This window comes from Neovison vison, chromosome 6, assembly GCF_020171115.1.
Source record: "Neovison vison isolate M4711 chromosome 6, ASM_NN_V1, whole genome shotgun sequence".
Lineage (NCBI taxonomy): Eukaryota > Metazoa > Chordata > Mammalia > Carnivora > Mustelidae > Neogale > Neogale vison.
The window spans coordinates 148867287-148889686 of NC_058096.1; the positions used below are offsets into that span (position 1 = coordinate 148867287).

The 22400-nt window shown below is 43.2% G+C and overlaps 1 protein-coding gene across 3 annotated transcripts in view; it reads left to right on the forward strand.

Moving 5' to 3' along the window:
- Window positions 1-22400, forward strand: part of RARB (retinoic acid receptor beta) — a 196313-nt gene that overhangs the window by 88561 nt on the left and 85352 nt on the right. For all 3 annotated transcript variants that reach the window (XM_044252570.1, XM_044252569.1, XM_044252571.1), the window contains exon 3: window positions 11647-11788. In XM_044252570.1, the coding sequence (XP_044108505.1) occupies window positions 11647-11788 (142 nt within the window). The remainder of the gene's footprint in view (window positions 1-11646; window positions 11789-22400) is intronic.

Below are 22400 nucleotides of genomic sequence, written 5' to 3' on the forward strand. Positions count from 1 at the left end.
TCTTATAAAATGGGCGCAGAAAGTACAGACGTTAAGGTCCTCAACACAGCGGTAGCTTCAGGAGTGGGTTTTTATATAGCACGGTGCTGAGGTGGAAGCTATAATGTGTGCTTAGTTGCAGGCAAGTTCATGTGGTTTAGAAGAACTTTACCTTTTACATTGGAGACCTATTTAATTTCAAATCCTGGCACTGTGCTGACATTATATAGCAACTTTAATTTGAAAGATCAAGAAAGAGGAGCTATGGGTGAAGTTTGAGCCTATTTCTTGCTAATTTGGAAAAAGAAAGAAGGGAGGTGGGGATAAATCATGAAGTTAGAATTGCTATCTGAATTATGATATTGGAGCCTCACGATTGAAAATATTACTTCTGCCTTCCTTTCCCTTATATTTAAAGAGTTTGGGTGGTTAGGGTTCTCTGCTCATCTTTTTTCCCCCTTCCTTCTCCACTGAAGCTCCATATGATATTTAAAAAGCAAAATAACTTACAACACGTTACTCTTTTACTCTGAAAGTTGCATATGCTCCATCACAAAAATGATTAAGATACTGCCCTCCAAGGATTCCTGCTTCCAGGAAGAAAGAGACACAAGGATTGACAGTTATGATGTTGTACCATAAATGTTACAGCAGAGCGTGAGCTGGTATGATGGGGATTCCCAGGCACCTGAGCATAAGGCATATCTTGGAGCATAAGCAGGGGTGAACAAGGCAGGGAAGGACTTTCGAGGCATAGGGAACAGCATGGATAAAGGCACAGAGGTGAAAGAGAATACTAGCTCTGGGGAACCGGGCTAAGTGTGAGTACACAGAGGGCCGACACTGAGGGCCGGCAGGCTTTAAACTATTTTGCTGATGATGTCATTGTTTAGATGCTGTGTATTTGGGATAATACAGCACGTCAGATCTTTGCCTGAAGGACAGAATACAAGGACAGAATGCATTTTGAGAGCTGAAACTTCAGCAGTATTTTCTCAATAAACTATGAGCGAGATTTTTGCACCATGTGAGCAGTGTCTGTGGTGAGGAGAAGCAGAAGACTGCATCAGATAAATAACCATTATTCCATAATTGTCAGACTCCTGAAGACCTAAATGTAAATGCCCGACTCAGTTCCCTTCTGCTCCCACATCCTCTGTGATTTCTTCCTTTTCAATTTGGATTCAGGATGTAACCAACCACCTATCACATAAGCAAGAGAGAGACGCCGGTGAGAAAATCCTAGAATGAGCCTGGAATTAAATTTCCTTGGAAAAAGTGCAACAGATTGTGGACAGGCATTATTTTTTCAAATTTCTTTTCTAATTTAGGTCCTTTCTAATTTAGGTCCTTCTTACCATTATGAAGTAATATAAGTGCATGATGATTATTGGGTTCTGTGGAAGGCTTTTGAATTATGGGATATGCAGAGTTGCCATGGTGAGGTACATTGTCATCAACCCGCATATTATGACAGAGCTAAGACCTGGCTTTGTTGATGGTGAAATGTTGCATACCAAACTTCTAAAAGAGATTTAGAAATTTATGCTCCTCTCAAAGAGTTTAAGCAGATTCGAGCATGTTTTGGCTCTGTCTCCTTCTGCTTGCCGACCCCCCTCCTTTCAGTCCAGATGAGGATCTTGAATTTGGGTCTAGATGAGATTTAGTAATTAATGCACAAAACACCTGGGGTCTGCTAACTCCTGGGCTGTAGCTGAGGAGCTATTCTGGTGCATTTTCTCTGTAAAATATTTGAGAATTAGAAAACTTAAAATGCATTGGCTTCTTGCCCAGTTATATTTAGAGTAATCCTGATAATAAATCGGTAACTATGCATTTCAGCGTGGAAGGGCACAAAATAACTGACCCAAGTAATCTAGAAAACAGATGTCTTGAGTTGGTTTAAAGTGAATTCTCAAGACCAGATTTAAAGAAAACTATGTGGAGCTCAGTGAAATCATCCATTTCAGACTTTTTTCCTGTCTTAGGGTTTTTCTCCCTAACACATCTCAACTCAAATTCTTGAGAAGAGGGGCAGTGGTCCCCAAGATACAGTATTCATAATATTTAACCTGCTGCATAGAAATGCTTTGAGTAACAGATGCACTGCTTGGCTTCCCGTATTCTTCACTTCTTTCTAATTCACTCTTTATTTCAGTGGCTCCCAAGTGGGGGTCAGAGATATCTAAGTGGTGTATGAATGAGCTTCTGGGCACCCTCCTGAACTTGCATCTAAATACATATGGTATTTGGGGGCACACTCTATCCAATTCTGAAAAAGTTCTTCATCTTCTTCCTAGTCCTCCCAGACCCCTCCTCCAAAGTCCCTTACCTATGTGGGAAATAAAGCCCAACAGTTAAACATAAAATGCTTCTCAAATGGTGTCCCTTTCTGCCTCTTCCTAAGGCTGTGTACTTGCTCTGAATCACCCCAATGAGATCCTGGAGCAAGTGTGACTGTGGTAGACTTGTATAATTCTGTCTGATCTACAGTCTTAAAACGAGTTTGGGGGTCAACTAGGGAAGAAGAGAGATTACTTGGAACTTCCACATCCTCACAAAGACAACATGTAGAGAAGTGATGGGATCCTAGAGCCAGGACTGGGTTCTTAATTGGCAGGACCCAATACAAAATAAAAATGCTGGTCTCTTGTTCAAAAATTATTCAGGATTTCAAGACAGTGACAGCAGGGCAGTAATCCAAGTACCCGGCTGTGTGTGTGCCCACGTCATGGGCCTGCAAAGCCGCCCTGCCCAGAGTAGATCCCTTCACTTTTTGAAAAAGCCAGTTTCGCTAGCAACGTGGACCTGCCTTATTTATGGAACTCTTTCCCCCAAAATTGTGTTTAGAGATTATTGGCCCCCCAGACCTGGTTATAATAATAATCAGACCCATAGGATAGCTGATCACTTAAAAATATTATTTTATCCAAGATCATGTATTTGAAATCTAAAGACATGTTTTCACCGAAATTAAAAGACATTTTATCCAACTGATAAATCTCTCCTTTCTGTTGGTTTCCAGTTTGTATTACCTAGTAGCATTTCTTCCCCAGATCATGTTCCTCTCATACAAAGAACATTGTGAACTGAATGTGTGGCTCAGTGCCCTTCTTGGGACACTGAAAACTTTGGAAGTTTAGACTGTGCTTTTCTGATGTTGTGAGTTCAGGTTCTCAGTTAAGAACTGCCTATTCATTGGTATTCCTTCTCAGGGAGTTTTAATTAATTGAGGATTAAAAGGATTGAGAGCACTGGCCTGTGGGTCTCTGGGGGTTGAGCTCTCAAGGATTCACCTGACAAAGTCCAGGACAATGCCATCATCACCCTCTTCCAGAATGACTGGTTCCCACAGAAGTGATGCTTTTGCTCAGTCTGTCATCATTGCCTTTCTAGTACCATCTTCCTACACCTCTCCCAAGATAAAGGCTTGCCTCACTAGTCTAGGGAAGAGTAAATGCCAAGGAAGCTTCTGGTCTAAGGGGCTTAGAAGGAGATAGAAGGCCTAAAATCTGTGGTCAGATTCTAAGTGAAGGGACAGGAGACCCTCTTCCAGTTAGCAGGCAAGAGGCACCATGGAATGATGGACCTTCTAAAAACCATGGCTAGAAAACAGCAGAGCACTCAGCTTCACTACTGTCCCTCATTCATCTTTACTAAATTCCCAACAGTGGGACCTTGTCCTGTCAGGGTTTTGTTTTGTTTTGTTTTGTTTTTAAACCAAAAAAAATAAACAACTCTAAGCCTCTACCTCTTGGGACAACTCAGCTTTCTTGTTTGGAATATGAATCTTAGGTTGTTTTCCTTTTCGAGGCTCTGAGTGCAGCCCCCCTCCCTAACTTACTCAGTGTCCTTTGAGTTACATTTCTGCCCACCCTCCCTGCTCTGGAGGAAACTCTGTTTGTCATCAAAATAGTAGGCTGTTTTTCTACTTTCTCCCTCCCTCTCACCCATTGTCTTTCAGTGGGGTGAAAAGGTCTTCACTTTTCTCTTTCTCCCCCACAAATCTCGCTATTAATAACTTTTCAGACGTTGTCACGCATAGACTTCCACTCACTCCGGAGGGTGTTTTTTGTTTGTTTAAGGCAACGTGTTTCCTGGTCTGAAAACCGTGTTTCCCAAAGTAGCCGTGATGGGATTATTCTGTACTCTCCTCCCACTGGCCGTATCTTTGCTGCTGGCTGGAAATGGGAATTGCAGCTCTGTGCGGGCCTGGGGCTGCCCCTCACCAGGGACCTGCTCGCTGGGTGAGTGACTACCTGGGGCAGCCAGCTGGTAACTTTCTGAGCAAGAGGGAGTTGAAATTTTTTCCCTTTCATGACCGAGGGAGAAGGACAAAGTAACACTCCTCACTGTCTCTCTTCTTGCACTCTAGAAGGAGAAATTACCCTTTTGAACTTTGCATGGGATAGAAATTAACTCTGCAGAAGCCTAGTGCAAACAGATGTGCTTCCCAGGTTACTTTTTGGGTGGATTTCTCCTAATCCCAATACCTTGCCGAATTGCCAGGTTTTGTTTTGTTTCGTTTTGTTTATATAAAAGAAAGATTTTTTTTTTAAAGATGTTACTTATTTGAGACAGAGAGAGAGAGAGGGCGCAGGCAGAGGGAGAAGCAGGCTCCCCCCTGAGCAGGGAGCCCGATGTGGGACTCGATCCCAGGACTCTGAGGTCATGACCTGAGCCACAGACAGACGCCCAACCAGCTGAGCCACTGAGATGCCCCAAGAAAGAAGTTTTTGCCTAGTGCCTTTCTTCAAACTATCATGACACATTTCACACATGTTAAACCTGATGTAAATGACTCTAGGCCTAAAAAGCTACTTCTACTCAAAACACCCACACTATGAATTCTCACAGGTAACTCTATGATTAAATACAAGTGAGCAGATTGGCCATTATTTCAGAGATCAAGGATTCTTGGGCTACGTTTCTGACCGGACCCCAGAGCAGGTTCAGGGGTATAGGTATTTGTATTCATACACGGAGGTCACTATCCACTTTAGTATGTGTTAAATTAATGCACGAGGAAATCAGAAATTCTTGGCAGATTGTAATTCTGACCCTACCATTCTGCATGGAAGAGTGAGTACTTCCCCAGTAAATGCCCGACATGGCCATCTAGATCCTGGCTGGTCTGCTCTTTCAACTATGTCTTGTACACACACAGTCCATCATTTACATCTCTGCCAGCCCAGACCACAGCCCCTTCCCTATACTTCCTCACCTGGGATCTTGGCAAAGCTGAGCTGTTCCTTGAGGGAGAGCTTGCCATTCAAATCCTACCCCTTCATTACAGCTGGAATCAAGTGCCGTCTCCCTTCTAACTCCTTTGAATTCTTACGGCTTTACTCAGTAAGTATTTTAAGTGTGGCTACTCTGTGCCAGGCACTGGGCACTTTTTCACTTTCTCTTCCATTAAAAGTTCCTATCACACTGCGCAGTGGCATCTGCTACAGAGTGTTCACTTGATTTAATGTTCCTGGTAAGTTGAGAAAGAGCAGGAACCATGCTTTCTGTATTTTTGTATGCCCCAGGAGAACCCACCATCCACTCCAGTTAATTGGCATTGGATGAATGAATCAGTACAGGAATGAATATATATAGAGAGAGATGGCCTTTGGAATCGTGAGGTTGTTTACCCATAATAGTCTGTATTGTTCAGAGAGTGAGAATGGTGTTCTTTCCTATCGGGGAGTCTTTATTTTAAATACAAAGTGTGTATTGGAAGTTTTCCAGAAGTAAGTTTTGAAAAGAGGAAGTTTCATCAGTAACAAAATCTATCATTCACTAGGCACTTGCTATGTGCTGGGTATTGGCTTCACACTTTATGTGTCCCTTAATTGGGTACACTAGGTAATCCCATGAAGTGTAGGCACTTTCCTTGTCCCAAATGAGGAAATGGGTCTTCGTGTAACTCACTTAATGTCCCACAGATAGTAAGCCACAGAGTTAGAGTTCAGTCGCCAGGCTAGCATCTAAACCAACAAAAAGCACTCTGTTGGGGAGGTGGTAGGGGATATTATGTGTGGTGACATCTGAAAACCACAAGTTGAATCATGGTCCATGGAAGAAAAAAATGAAAAAATGATCAGAATTAGAGCAATGATTTGAGAGTACTGGAGGAGATACGGAGGCCAAAGTTATCAGATCAAAACACGAAGGAGAGAGGGCAGTGAGCCACTTTTCTCTATGTCCTTGATGGATTTGGAAGACATGACTAGTCTATCAAGGTAATTATGAATTTTAGATATTTAGGGAGAAGAGAATATTTAGATTTTAAAAAGATGGTTACCTTTCCTTTTGATTTAGGAGTATGTCTGCACTGCAGGAAGGAGACAATTAGGTGGGACAATGGTACCTCATAACCCCAAGAGGAGAAAGAAGTAATTTGGGTAGGCAATGGGCATTCCAGGATTATTGCTAAGACATGAAGCAAATCAATCCAATGCATATGTGGCCTTCGCCACCATAGGTGTATTTTTTTCTTTTCTTTTGCCTGGATCTCAGTTTCCCTGATAGCAAGAATAGGAGCATGAGGTAAGAGAGGTTGGAAAAACTGTGGTCAGAAAATATGGTTTGTGGTACAGATCTGTCTTCTCGATTCAAGTAGTTATAGTGTTAATTGTGTTTCTCCCAAACCACAGGAGTCCTGATTTACCACCAAAAGTCACAGAGAAATCAAAATTAACCAACAGAAGTTATGATCAATGACAGAAATCATAGCTAATCAACATGAATTCATGTTAATGATGGTTGACATGACCATGTCAACCCAGAAGTCTTGACTGTCTAAGCTGATGACATCTCAGCCCAGTGGGTCTTCTACTAAATTCTGAGAAGTCCGGCAGCTCACTTTCTTAAGTACGGACAATATCCTCCTCAGGGAATGCATTACTGTGGATGAATATCTTATGGAATTAAGGCATAGTACATCCAGGAGTCTCACTCTGTCTCTGATTAGAGCTGAGGGCATCATCATCCGTTTGTTCATTGAACAACTATTTATTATCTCCCATGCTAATCCACTGTCCCACTACTGGGAATATTCAGCTAATATGCACTCAGTTTTATTAGGTGTTAAAATATTAAAATACTTTCCTGCCATCTGTCGAGTAACCATTGCCACCAAAATGTCTTTCTCTCCCCCACCCAAGTCCACTGTCTTGGTTCTAATGTGAAGACACATTAAACACTACTTTGAGGCTATGTGGGAGCCCAGCAACCCCCCCCACTTTAGTTTTGGGAAAGCTGGCCTCCATGTCCCTGCTTCTTCTCTGTCAGGGGGTCAGCAAGGAAGATGTCACACTTGCTGGTGATACGGTGGCACCCCGTTGAAGAAATTTATGATACCCATTTGGCTCCTGAAGGCTGTGACTTCTGGCCACTGGCTAGCATTCTTCCATGTTGCCCAGGTAGCCTCTGAAGTAAACAGTGCTGTTGTTTAATATTTTAAATATTATATTTGATTTGGAGTAATATAGAAAGATAAGCAAAATACCAAGGTTACCTAGAAGAAGAGGCGTTTATGTGTGCTTGGATCAGTCAGAGAAGGCTGGATGAGGTGACATACATCCTGAAGACAGAATTTTTCTGGGTTTACTGGGCAAAGGATATTTTAGGAAAGCAAGAATAAAATTGGGGAGGCAGGGCACCTGGGTGGCTCAGTTGGTTAAGTGTCCAACTCTAGATTTCTTCTCAGGTCATAATCTCAGGGTTGTGAGATGCAGCCCTGTGTCCTGCTTGCACTGACCATGGGTCCTGCTTAAGATGTTCTCTTTCCACCCCTCTCTGCCCCCCCCCCACACCAAAGAATACAGTTGTAGTGTCAGCAGCTCTAGGCTGGTCCCCCTCAAGTTGTAGTTTTTGCCTGTACAGGTAGAGGACCTGTTTTTCCTTAGTTTTCAAACACCACCTCTTCCTTGGCCATTTTCTTTGCTCACAGAAACTCCTTTCATCCTCACTTTGAAGGCATCCCACCTTGTCACTCTCTGGTGTGAAGATGCACTTGGAATTCCAGAAATGTACAGCTGGAAAGGATCTTGGAAGTCAGCCATCCAGCCCCTCACTGAGGAGAGGAGAGAGCTTCGCCTCTTTGGACTGAGGTGCCCAAGGCCACACAGTGGTTGTGAGGAGGCTGCGATCCAGCCCTTGGATTTCCTCTCCACAGCTCTTCTTCTCTGCTTCCTACCTCTTCTCTCTCCTTCCTCCCTCCACTCCCCAGATTTCTCCTCCAAATGGGGCCCAATCCTTGCTTTTACACACTCAACTTTTCAGTGTTCTCTCCTCTAGGTATGTCTCTGCCGATCCACTTGCTTCAAGGACTATCACGCTTTGGACTCCACACTTTTAAAGCCCATTTTTATATATGACAAGACTTGGGTTGCAGTTTTGTTTCTTAAAGTGTGAGGGTTCCAATTTTAGGTGGCACAGATTCGTGGCTTTATATCTCACTGAACCACATAATAAGAAACATTTTCTCTGAATTCCTCAAAGAGGAAGTCTCAAGTCAGTGCTGATCTGTCTCTAACACTTGCTTAGCTCCCTTTTCAGCAAGAAGTGACACAGTCTGGGGTTTTAAGCCCTTAGCAGATTTAGTATCCAGTAAGTGAAATAATATCTGATTATTATTTTGCCTGACTTTCATTTTATTTGTGTTATATTTGCCTTTTAACATTGACAGTCAATACTGGGTTTCTTTTTTTTTTAAGTTTTTTTTTTTGTTGTTGTTGTTGTTTTTGGTTTTTTGTTTGTTTGCTTGTTTGTTTTTGACAGAGACAAAGAGAGGGAGCACAAGCAGGGGGAATGGGAGAGGGAGAAGTAGGCTTCCCACTAGCAGGGAACCCGATGCGGGGCTTGAACCTAGGACCCTGGGATCATGACCTGAGCCAAAGGCAGAGGCCCAACGACTGAGCCACCCAAGGTCCCTCAGTACTGGTTTTCAAATGAAGCCAGAGATTAAAGGTCTTCCTCCATTTTAAGAAATGTTAAAAATAAAAAGAAGAACCAACCTCAGTAAAAATATTAAGTAGATAAAACTGAGGTGGCTTGGGGCTACCATGTCACACACAGGCACACACTAAGTCCTCAGAGCAGTGGTCTATGAGGAAATAAGGTTCAAATAATAATATCTCACATCTATTGGGAGGAGGATTTGTAGAATGCAAACCTCTCTTTGGCCTAAGAGGGCTCTTCTGTTTACCCAGTCCATGTATAAAAAATGCCTCCCAGCATATATATTAGTCAGCAAGTATCCTACCATGGTGGAAATGATTTACTGAAACTTAGACCTTCTCCTGATATCTAGCCAAAAACCTGATTTGGAAAACCAAGAAGACCTATTTAGTTTCTGCCGACATTGTTACTGAACCTGACTGAGTGGATAACTAATGACACAGGAAGTTCTTTTCTTCTTTCTTCTTTCATTTGAGTATCATGAGATTGTTTTCTCTTCCCCTCTTGGTCACTCATTAAGAATTTGCTGAACTGAATATTTGGCTTTTTAATAAATGGAGGGGGTCACCTTTGTCCATACCTCACTTGCTTCGAACATGCAGAAAAGACTGGATCTTCCATTGGGTCAGTGTTTCTTGGCTGGAGAGCCCTGCAATTTCTGTAAATCAAGTTTATTCATTCATCTGGCAGCCAGAAGTGTCCTGTAGGTATATTTTTCGCATTGAAAAGATCTGTTTGAGGTGACCACCCTGCACAGGTTCTCTTAGAGGTTCAGAGTATTGGTAACCTGTTATTTTGGATTTGGGACATATTTGTAGCTCCAGAGGTACCAAAATAAACTGTGTTTTCTTGGAAAAGGTATGTGTCTGGGATGTGACAGGAGTTGCAACCTTAAACAAGATTTCCAGGCGTTTACAGTTGAACTATGCCAGTAAAAATATGTTTATTTAGACATTAAAATCCTAGGGTGCCCACGTAAATATCCTAAACAATGGGTGTTACATGAGCTTTCTTTGTTAATGTGCTTTAGCTTTAAATGATTTTAGTTCTGGTTCCTGGAGTGTTAATGCACGACAGGGAAAGCTGAACTCAGATGGTGAGGCTTGTGTGCTGTTTAGCACCTTCCGTGGTGTGTTTCTTATGTCTGAGAGAATGGTTGCTAATGTAGGTAAAAGTCACATCACAGTTGAGAAGGGAAAGCTCCCTGCTCTTAATACTCCTAGCAATTTAGAGGTTTTTGTTGGGCAGTTAGGAAAGAGAAAAGAGAGCAGGTATGCCATCCACTCATTCATCTCTGTGCTCATTCATCTGTGTAGTAACAAGCAGCCCTTGATTATCCATTGTCTGCAAACGGTGTGGGAGAAATGAGGAGGACAAAGGAGAGAAGGTGGCCACCCATGTGCTCATGAGACTATAATCTGCTTTATTTCATCAGCATTTCACAAAAATCGGGATAAACTACTGCTTCGGCTAAAATATAATTTTCAGAAAGTTGAGAAGTAACAACTCATTCAAGTATTCAGGAAGCATGTAGTTGGAGATTTATTGAATTCAAGAGAGAGAAATAGCAGGATGGCAAAGCTGGTTCAAAGGAGGATTTGAGCAAAATATCTAGGTGGCTAGGTAGATTGCTTGGCAGATAATGGTGAAAGGCAGAAAGAATGCTGGGATCAGACTGCAAAGTCAGATACAAAACTGGTTAATGTCCTACAAGGCAATAAAACAATACTCTTTGGTTATATTTCAGCCAGACAGAAATCTTTGCACCTATCCTTAACAAATAGATCTGTAATTTACCAGCCTTCTCCAGCCTTTACAGAGCCCGTGTCCAATCAATCGTAAATAGTAGGTCAAACAAAGTTACATTTCCCAAGAGTGTCAGAGAACTCTTAGGTAAGCTTGTCACAAAGCCAGTGCTTCGGAACCGTGCTGCCCCACAGAACTTTCTGCCATGATGAAGATCTTCCATACATATGGCTGTCCAGTGTGGTAGCTATGAGCTACCTGTGGCTCTTGAACATTTGAAATGTGGCTAGTGCAACTGAGGAATCTATTTTTAAATTTCATTTCATTGTTACTAATTTTCATTTAAACACCTCTATGTCTTTAGTGGCTACCATTTTGGATAGCACCGCTCCAGTGTGCTGTTAAATGGGCAGGTCTTTTTATACCTTATTTCCAATCTTGGGTAATATTTTTCTAAATACTCTGTAAGTTAAATTATATTTTAAATATTGTAATGAGCTAAATATACGGGAAAGAAGTGGAAAAGACTTTCTTGAGAAGACCTCATTCTTCCCTGAATCTTATCATTTCTTTTGCAAGTGTAGTGCATCTGATATTGGGTTTCTTGATAGTGGGCTCACCTGAAATTTTTCTGACCAGCAAGGGAACTGCTTATGAAGTTAAGCCTGTTTGGAGGGAACCCAGCTCCGCATTATGTTTTCCAAGTGAATTAGCTTGGTATTCATTTTTCCTTCAGCAAGATAATAATGGTCGTGTCTAGTTTTGATTAAAAGGGGCTTTCTGATTTGAAACAAAGGGAAAGCTGACTTAATATTTCACAAGGATTTTAAGGCTGAAATACGTTGACTTTTCAGCTTCCATCACTTCATGAGTCAGACCAAGCAATCAGTGCATTGATAAGGCTGGCTTTGATTTCTCATGAAACTTGGTAGTTTTACTTAGTCTTCTCATCTTCTCACTTGCTTGCAGGGCTTTTTCCGCAGAAGTATTCAGAAGAACATGATTTACACTTGTCACCGAGATAAGAACTGTGTTATTAACAAAGTCACCAGGAATCGATGCCAATACTGTCGACTCCAGAAGTGCTTTGAAGTGGGAATGTCCAAAGAATGTAAGTGGAGGCTCAAAAAACTTTTTTTCTGCCTTTGTCTTATCTATAAATATGATTTGCTCAGCTTCCAAAATCAAGTCGTGGAGGACATAGTATGTGGAACTCGACCTGACACTCAGGATAGATTGCCAAGGCTAGGTGTAAAAAGAGGTGGTAGGAAAACAGAACTGTGGGGATTTTCAGATAAAACTTGAGTAGCAGTTGGGGAAAAAGGCAGGAGCTGTGTTGTTGATGGCAGATTCGTATTCCAAAGCGGTACTAACTCCCTGGGGGTTTCAGAGCCACTGGTAACTCAGATATATCACATAGCCACTTAGAGACTCCCATTTCCCCATCCTGACAGTACGAACAAAAAGTTTTGCCTGTATCTGGGAGAACAAAATGAGACGAGAGGCATGAATATTAACAGTAGTAATAACCAGCCCTTTTTCAGAGGGAAGGGGGCATAAAACTTCTGTTGTGGGAGAAATATTTAGAAACTCGGTGCATTGGCATTTTTCCAAACTTGATTTAGCTTTTTTTCCTCTCAGCCAGCCCCTCCTCGAAATAATTAAACGTTTTTTAATGCAAAAGAGAACATTTTAGTAAATTAAAAACTAGTGGTCCATAAACATCTGATAATGGGGACTTGAAATATACATTATTTAATGCAGACAGTGTGTACACTACAAAAAACTTCATTACTTGCATTTCTCTCTTTGGTGCTTTCACGTGGAGGGGACAGGAAATTGACGGGCAAATGGCTTGGCTCAGGCAGGCCAAAGGAAGACATACGGTTGTGTGCATGGTGAAGCACCTAATGTGATTGCTGCTTCCTCATTCAGCCCATGACTTGCGGATTTGGTGAAGGCAGACTGTGAGTGAGGCACCAGGCTTATGGTGTGAGGGGGTGCTAGTGATGCCTCAGACATGTTCCCTTCCCTGTAAGATATGAGACAAAAAGCGAGGTACTGGCACCTGGATGGCTGAGTCGATTAAGTGACTGACTCTTGATTTCGGCTCAGATCATGATCTCAGGGTTGTGAGAGGGAGCCAGCCCTTCATCAGCCTCTGCTATCAGTGGGGAGTCTGCTTGTGATTCTTTCTCCCTCTTCCTCTGCCCATCGACCCTGCCTCCACATGCCTTCTCACTCTCTCTCTCTTAAAAAAAAAAAAAAAGCCGGGTACTTCAGCCACGATCTTACAGGCTGGCTCAAAGATGCATGTTACAGGACAGGGGCCCTTGGATTTTGGAACTGGGACTTGTGGCCATTGGATGGTGGGGAGACTGAGGAGGGAATGGCCCTAGAGCCAGGCAGCACTGCCCTGAGGGTGCTCAGGTGGTCTACTGGCTTTTTCTTGAAGTAGCTTCTAGAGGATGTTGCCCAACATCCATTCCATCCTTCACCTTTCCTAAATGTATCCAGGGTTTAATATGCTTTTCCACTTCTTGGGTTTCTATACTTGAGGAAAAAGAGTAGGACTGGGAACAATTCAGCTGACTCAAGCCGAGCATCCTATTGTGTCCCAGCCTGTCATATTCTATTACTGGTTCATGGTGTGAATATGTAACCTGGGCCAGTCTAATGAGAATGAGTTAAAAACTTGTGCTTAGTAGCCATGAAAGAGAGAAAGATAAATTAGACTTCATCAAAATAAGAAATGTCTGCTCTTCAATGGTTACTATGAAATGAATGAAAACACAAGGCACACTCTAGGAGAAAGTATTTACAAATTGCACATCTGATTCAGGACTCGTATCTAGAATATACGAATCTCTAAAAACTCAATAAATAGAAAGCAAATAACCCAATTAAAAAAAACAAACAAACACAAGTACCCTTCAAAAATGCCAAGATTATGAACGGCAAAGACAGACTGAAAGGCTGTTCCAGATTAAGAGAGACATGCAAGTTATATGCAATGCATAAGCCAGATTGGATCCTGGGTCAGAGGAGAAAATAGCTATAAAGGACATTATTGGGACAGTGAGTGAAATCTGAATATGGACTGTAGATTATAGCAATAATATACAACAGTATATTATTATATACTAAGAACTGTGAATTAGATGAAGGGTGTACAGGGGTTCTCATTCTTGTAACTTCTGAGCAAATTTGAAATTTTATCTTGATAAAATTACCTAAACAGCACCCAAGACATATGCTTAGAATATTGGGACAATTTCTGATGCATGTGAACAAGGAACCAAGTAGCCCCAAGGGCCCATAGTAGCTATCCTTCAACTCCAAGGGAAGTCACTTCTAGGACAAAGCAGGCACTACAGTTGGAAGAATGGAAGGATAGTAGAAATTGGGCCCTGAATGGCATTATCGAATTGCTAAACCAGCCGGCCCTAAAACCTCCACCTCCAGCTAATTTGATTATATTTTGCCAAGAGGTACCTATTAAAGCAGTTGAGGTTGGGGACTTATTTGTATTTGGGGTGCTGATGAACAAGAATGGACTGCGTCATCAGACAGGGAGACATCCTGCCATCCCTCCTGGGAGGGTTTTTTTTCCCTCCAGAAAGTTCTATGTGTGGATGATGGGTCAGTTGACACATTTCAGCCAGTTCTCTTTGATCCCTCCAAAATTCAGAGCTATTGGATTACTTGAAATCAATAAATGTGAAGATGCAGAGCTAATATTCACTTAGCTTAGGCCCCCCAACCCTACCATGGAAGAGAAAATCATGACATTGCCCTGAAATAGCCAGATTTTTTTGCATACGTAAGTGAGGCCCACAGGATGATCCCTTGACACTCCATTTTTGGTCTGACATTCTGTAGACAAGACTGTCACACTGCAGTTCTGTGGGAGAATTTTAGTCTAGGCTGAAATTATAAATGAGTAAGCCAGATGTGGACTCAGGGTAAATCAGTACTTTTGCATTTATTTTGTGTGGGCTGGAGACCCATTTCCTGCTTACATTACTTAAAACCCATATCCTGCTGCTCTGTAAAATCTGGCAGCTTGGTTGCCAATTAAAAAAAAATAATGTTTACACCCACAGGAAAACTCTAGTTTCAACCCTCAAGGAACTTATCACCTTAATTAGATTTAAAAATATAGAAATGAGAAGAAAATGGGATCATTATGCCCAAGTATACAAAAATAAATATATTTTCCTTAGAAGGAAATTGAAGAGAAAGGAATAAACACTTGGAGTATAGAGACTGAGGGTCTAATAGGATATTTTTAAAGTTGAAACAGAAAGAAGCAGGAAAATACGAGAATTGGTAACCAATTATACCACAGTATTCGCAACTGAAACGAATCCAAGCATAATAGAGACTCATAGAATGTTAGAACTGAAAAGGGATCTTAGAGATTGATTTTCACTCACCTCTCTCACTTGACATCCAAGCACACTGGGACCCAGAAAGATGAAACGGTTTTCCCAGCAATCCCCAACTGGCTGAAGACAGAACCAAGATTACAGTTCAGCTCTACGCTCTTCTGGCCCTGCTTTCTTGGAGGTACCAAGATTAGCAAGATTTGCATTCAATTCTTGCCATAGGTCATGAGGACTCATTAGTATGTGTCAGAACTTTGGGGATGCAAGTGACAGAAAACTCAGCTCAAACTTGACATAAGCTTAAAACATCGGCAGAGGTACCTGGACAGTCCAGAGTAACCCATATGCATCCAAGGGCTTGCGTACCTTTCAGGAAATGGTTCCCCTTTGCCTCCCACAGCTATTTTTACCGTGTTGATTTTGTTTCCGGGAAGATTTTATAAATGGCTCCGAAAGATGCCACTAATAGCTGTGCCTAAAAGTCTACCTGACGGAAAGAGAGACTCGGGTCCTCATCATTCCATCAGTGCCTAGGACCTGGTTCTCTCTGGCCTCACTTGGGTCACGTGCCCTGTCTATCTGTCTCGCCTTAGGGAGGGTGGAGGGGTGGATCACTGTGATTGGCTAGGTCTGGATCACGTGCCAATCCCTGGATCCCCTCATGGAGGTTGACCCTGCCCAAACCAGGTGGGCTAGGGGTGTGGGAGGAAAGCATCCCTAAGTGGGGAATTGGAAAGACAAGGTAAAAAGTTACTCCATGCTCAGAAAGACCCATCAGGTCCCACGGTGCTGTTGTTCTTCTTCTTTGTACTGTTGAAGGAAAGAAGGAAACCTAAGAATCCTATTACAGTAATAGCTAACATAGGCTTGGTGTTTTCTATAGGCCAGGCACTACTTAACCATTTTTATTTTATTTTATTTATTTATTTGACAGAGAGAGAGAGAGACAGAGAGAGAGATCAAGATCACAAGTAGGCAGAGAGGCAGGCAGAGAAAGGGGGAAGCAGGCTCCCCACTGAGCAGGGAGTCCAATGTGGGACTCAATCCCAGAAATCTGAGATCATGACCTGAGCCGAAGGCAAAGGCTTAACCCACTGAGCCACCCAGGTGCCCTTACTTAACCATTTTTAATACTTTGTCCCATTCGATCCTAACAACAACCCTGTGAAATAGGTTAGTTATAATCCTTTCCTTCCCCTTTTTTGGGCAGATGTGGAAGCTTAAGTACAGAGAGGTTAATTAGTTTGGGGTAACACATTTAGTAAGGGGCAGTGCTGGGATTTGGATCCCGGTAGTAATAAATGCTACATGCCATAAAAAGCAGCTTTTAAAACTCTGACTTTCCTTTTTGACACTATTGCAAGTGGTTAGTTAAACAATAATCACACTCCTTGTTGCATAGCAGAGACATATACTCTAGAAAATTATGTGCAGATTTAATTTTTATAGTTCAAATTTGGTTTTTGATGAATAAGGGGATTTCCTAGTAAAAGAAATCCTTTAGTGTGGCGGATGGGAAAAGCGTGATTATTTCTTCACGTTTCTGTTCTGTAAATGTTGGTGGGTATACCTTGTATTTTCCAAGGGCTTTGTGAAACTAGGGGAACCTTTTTGCAGAGGAATCGCTATTTGTCAAAGCACAGAATTTGAAAGTGGTAGCAGCAAGTGAAAAAAATCGATTTTCAGCAGCATTCTAAAAGTGGTACAATTATTTATGAAGAACTTGGGGAGGAGGCAAAGGAAGCAAAATGACTCAAAGTTGAATGATGGGTTTCTGCCGGTGGGGTGGGAGGCTCGAAACAATGTCACCAGAGGAAAGTATGTGGCCCTAAAATAAGAAATAAAAAAGAGAATAAAGGAAGACATAAAATTTGGGATTGTGAAAGAGATGTCCGGACAAGCTTATGAGACAGATAAACCACTAATTGTCCATGATGGGGAAGGAGAAGGTTTAAGACGATGCCACATAGAGACCATAGGAGTTTAGAAAGCCTGACCATGTGCATTTGGGTCAGTTACAGAAATCCAAATGAATAGCTCAAGTCCTTAAGCCAGGGATCAGGAAACTTTGCTAAAAGGGTCAAATAAGAAAATATTTTTGGCTTTGTGGGCTGTGTGATCTCTGTGCCTGTCACTATATCCCAGAAGGAACCATAGAAAGTACATAAGCAAAGATTGGTTGTGTTCCAATAAAACTGTTTACAAAAACAAGCAGAGGACTGGGTTTGACCCAAAGGCCACACTTTGCCTACTTCTGCTTTAGGTGGTTCACCTAGTGGTCACGTGTGCCACTTATGGTTGCTCTGTGATCTCATGCTCCGCTCATCTCCCACTGTCATCTGCTCCTCTCCTACCAGTAGAAGCCCCAGCTTCCAGCCACACTGGGCCATGCTGACCCACGAGCCTCACGGCTCCATGTTTCTCTGGAGGCTGTGTCCTGGAACTGACTGTCTACTCTCTTCTCCTTCAGATGAGCCCCAGAAGCTGGCAGAAATGTCATTTTTCTCTGGGCAGCCTCCCTGAACCCCATCCCATATCCCACATCATTCATTCTTCCCCATGTTCCTCTAGTACTTTGAATATACCCCCACAAACTACAGACTCACTACTGTGTGATTCTTCACACACTGCTGAGGCTCCCTGTCTAGACTGATCATAAACTCCTAAAAGGGGCGCCTGGGTGGCTCAGTGGGTTAAGCCTCTGCCTTCCACTCAGGTCATGATCTCAGGGTCGAGTCCTACATCGGGCTCTCCGCTCAGCAGGGAGCTTGCTTCCCCCTCTCTCTCTGCCTGCCTCTCTGCCTCCCTTGTGATCTCTCTCTCTCTCTGTCAAATAAATAAATAAATAATCTTAAAAAAAAAAAAAACAAACAACTCCTAAAAGGCAAGGCAAACATGTCTTCCTCACCTTATAGTCCTGATGTTAGCATGATGTCCAGTGAAGTTAGACTTGTCAAGTGGTTAAATGTAACTATTTATTTAAATTTTAAGTGGGCTCTCCCACCAACAAGGGACTTGAACTCATGATCCTGCGATCAGGAGTCCAGTGCTCACCGACTGAGCCAGACAGGTGCCCCTGGCTGTTGTAAAAGACAACCAAATCCAACATCTCCCTGCCTTTCCTTCCTGAAAAAGCGCCAGGCCCAAAACAGTTGTGGGTATGCACGCCCATATTCCTCCCTCGGGCCTTCACTTACCGGCTACGGACCCAGAACGAGTTGTGCAACTTCGTTGGGGTTGTGTTTTCTACCCCGTTAAAGGAACTTTAGTATTGACTGACGGCCTGGGCATAATGTGAGAACTAATGCTTTTAATCCTGTTTAGACAACAGTGTTTCTCCAATCAGCTTCCTCTTGCCAGTTCTCTCCCCCAGAGGATATTAGATCTCCTGGTAGATTTGCCGTGGAAAATGGTTGAGCTGAACAGGCAGCTGTGTAACTGTGCGTGGCACAAGCCCACAAAGGTGGAGAGGCGAACATGGACAAGGGGCAGGAATGGGGGCTCACTTGGCCAGTTCTAGGCCATCGGATTGCTCACTGACAAGGAAGAGGATCCAGGGATAGGCTAGATATTGGGGTCAGGAGGCCAATAGGAAAATGAAAGATACAAAGTCGGCCAGAATTGAGACTCGTGTGCCATGATAAAGGGGAAATAGTGGGCTCTGGATGCTTCTGATATTCGACCAGGTTTCCCTGGGCCTCTGGCCTTCCAGATGGGATGCTCTCACTCCACATCTGTAACAGAAACACTGCGGGGGTTACTGTGCCTGCCACCCCCATTCTAGTTCTTTTCTTTCTGAAAACCACTGGCCACTAATTCACAAAGGAACCTCTTCAAATTGCCTTTGAGCTTATGTTTATGTGGGCCATGCTTTGGAGTGGTGGGCAAAACATGTCTTTGATTTTGCTTGAGAACGCTGTTCCGTGTTAATTTCACAGCAGTCCCCGGCCCCGTGGCAGCTGCATAAGTATATTTGTAGAATCAAGCAGTTGAATATCTCTGATTTTGGGAATCCCTAAGTGCTCATTGACACCTTCTCATTTGGGGCATATTGAGCTTAAAAACAGCTTTTTATAAAGTCTCTAAATCCTGATTTCTCTGTTGGACATGAATGTCCCCATGGGTCGATTGGCTAGAATGAATGTGCTTTGCATGGACACTTTGATACCACCATGAGAGGTTTCTGTTGTTCTGTGTTTTGTTTCCCCTTTACTGTTAAACTTTCATTAAAACAAACCTTTTGGATTAAAGATACTTAACCTCAGTTAAAATCACTTCTGTTGAGGCACAAATTATATTGATGTGCTCATTGGTTCTATGGCTGGATTTTACTGGCTTTAGAATGAGAAAATTCATATTGTAGGTTGCCCTGTGTGCTTGGGAAATTACATAAAAATCATCATCAGGGCACTTAATGTCTTTCTAATTTTAGTTTATTTCTTCATTTGTTCCCATGTTACGTCCTGGCTTGTTACTGCGTTCCCAAGGTTCAGCGTGAGGGTCTGTTCTGCCCTACGGAGAGGCAGCATTAACCCCGCGTGTCTCCTTTCTGCCCCATGCACACCCAAATCTCCACAGAGCCCCCCAGAAGTAAATGGAAGGCTGGAAACTTTATATTTTTGTATCTAAAAACGTTGCGGAAGCTGGAAAGTAAAAATCTGCTGTCCCTTTCCACTTGCCAAATGTTACTGTTTTCCTGCATCTGTTCAGGAGATTAAAAAAACCCAATTCCGTTTGGGCACTGGCAGCCTAGTGATGTCAGTGCCACTGTGGGACTTCAGGCCCATTAACACTCAGACTGCAAAGGAAGTATTAAAATTCCTTCAGCTTTACTAACACATTTCTCCCTGCAGCCTGGCTCCTGGAAAAGGGACGCTCAGCACATTCTCACCTCAGAGAAAGGAGAAATTTCCGTGACACAGTAGGACAGAGCCGAGCCAAGGGAACAAAGGGCTGAGCCTGAGCTGGGTTCGAATCCAACCTTGCCCTCTGGCAGCCTCATCCCTGGCAAGAAGTGTCATTTTGTTTCAAGTTCAAGGATCTCACCTACAAGGTAGAGCAACCTTGCTGGGTTGTTTTCTGCATCTCACCTTTGGGAGGGCGATGCATTTAGCACCCTGCGTGGCACACAGTAGGTGCTAAGTAATGATGGCTGTTCTCCCAGGGAGATTCTTCCTCTGATGGTGACACAGGCTCCGTTCTGTGCTCTGCCGTTGCTGCTGCCACAGCTGCTTTTTATTTTAATAACTACACAGCCCAGTTCCTTCTCTAGGAGAAAAGCGAAGGGCAGAGGCTCTCGTCATTTTGAATTGTTTATAACACCACCGTCTAGATATACAGCCCCAAATATTATATCACAGCATTAAAAATAAAGCTTGCAGGCATAGTTTCTAAAATAAATATCCGCCTTCCTCAGCTACTGGAAACTGGAAGGCAGATGGCTCATTTGCCCGGAGATGCTGGGACATGTGTAATCAGAGAATGGGATGGGATCCTGGTATCGTGGAACCCAACTCCATGGGGAAAACCGAACTGGGGTGTTAGAAAGGACGCCTGGGCCTCTCCCTGCACCAGTCAGCTCAAGGTGAGGCCATCAGGGTGTCCCGGGCAGTGTCCGCTTAGCACCTGATCACCAAGGAAGCAAAGTGTCTTTCAGTCCTTGCTTCTACTTTTGTTTGTCCCTAGGGTACATTCCATCTCTCCCCACCCTTTATATGGGACTCTGTGGCCCACCTTCTCCAAGTCCCAGGAGATCCCTCCTCCCAACCAAATCTTACCCCTGGCCTACTTGTGCAGTCAGCCACATGGCAGGAGGGACATGGGTGGTAAGAGGGCAGTTGTTGGTCCCAGAGTGCTTCCAGCAGCGGAGTCTCCCACGACGTTGGGTCATCCCATGCGGCAGGTAGAACAGGAATAGTATTTGGATCCTGGGGGTCCTGACATTCGGAGAGGCTAAGAGACTTGACTGCCGTCACCCTGTTGGCTTTCAGGCATGGTCTTCATTCCCATTCCCGGGAGCTTTTCAGCTACACTTTGCTTCTCTAACCACACTGTTCTGGTGTGGATTTAATGCCACCCGGCTAGTTTCAGTATCTCACCCATCTTTGCTCCCCAATCACATTTTCTGTTGTGTATGATTTAATTACACGAAGGTATAAGTTCAGTACAGGGTTTTCCCCAGCGTAAATTCTGTACACAGCCTACAAAACCTAATTTGGGGGAGCACTAAACTTCATATGCGATCATACCAAATCAGAGAGTGATAAAGTGAGCCCTTTTCTGTATTCGTTTGATATTTGTATTACTGATGAGAAAATCTCAGTTCGGTGCTGGTATATCCTTAGTTCATACCTCTTAAGCCTTTGCTACTCCCTATTCTTAACAGAGAGAGGACAGGCAGCCATTCCTAGTTCAGATGAAATTTTGTTTCAGAGGGGGATGAACGTTCCTAAATGGCCAGACAGTACGTATTTGAGGCCTTACATGCCCCTCAGTGTGTGTTGCTACTACTTGACTCTCCCACGGCTGCACAAAAGCCTTACGAAAGAGAGTGGTTTTGTTCCAGTAAAACTTTACTGAGGCAGTCAACCTGAAAACCTTGTTTATTTGTTACTCTTAACTCCTATTTATGTCAGACATAAGCTTTTACTTTCACAGCAGTAATATAATCTGTAAATTTTATTTAAACAAAACAAACAAACAAACAAACAAACAAAAAACCCAATGTAGATAGAAATCCCAAGAGTAGAGTGGCCTATCTGTGAACTATCACGAGAGGGGTTTTACATGTTAGTTGGTTGGGGGTTCCTGTATCTTGACAGGAATGGAACAGACTTGGAGGGAGCCTCAACCCTTTCCAGAGCCCCTGTGTCATGTCTCAGTTGTTGGTCAGTAGCTCACTGACCTGAGTTTGTCTTGCTCCGGCCCCCTCAGCTCGTTCCCCATCCCCACGGCTCAAGGATGGGCCGCTGAGTCTTGCTTTCTTGGATCCTCTGGCTTCGGTCCTGTCCTGACACAACAAAGGGTCACTGAAGGGATGGATCCGTCCTGGTGGATTTCAAGGATCAGGTGAACTGGTGGAGGGAATATGAGGAACAGGGCAGACCTCAAGTTGCACTGTTAACTCCCCCCTCCGAAGAGCAGCAGGGAAAGGGAAAGTGTTGTGGCTTGAAGCACAGACTGGAGGGACAACTGATTCTGATCCCGGCCCACCTCTCACATAGCGCTGTGTGATCTCGGACAGGTGACTTAGCATCCCTGTGCCTCTGGTTCCTTGTCTGTGGCCCCGAGAGGATGACAGTACCTACCTCGTATACGTGTGGGAAGGAATTC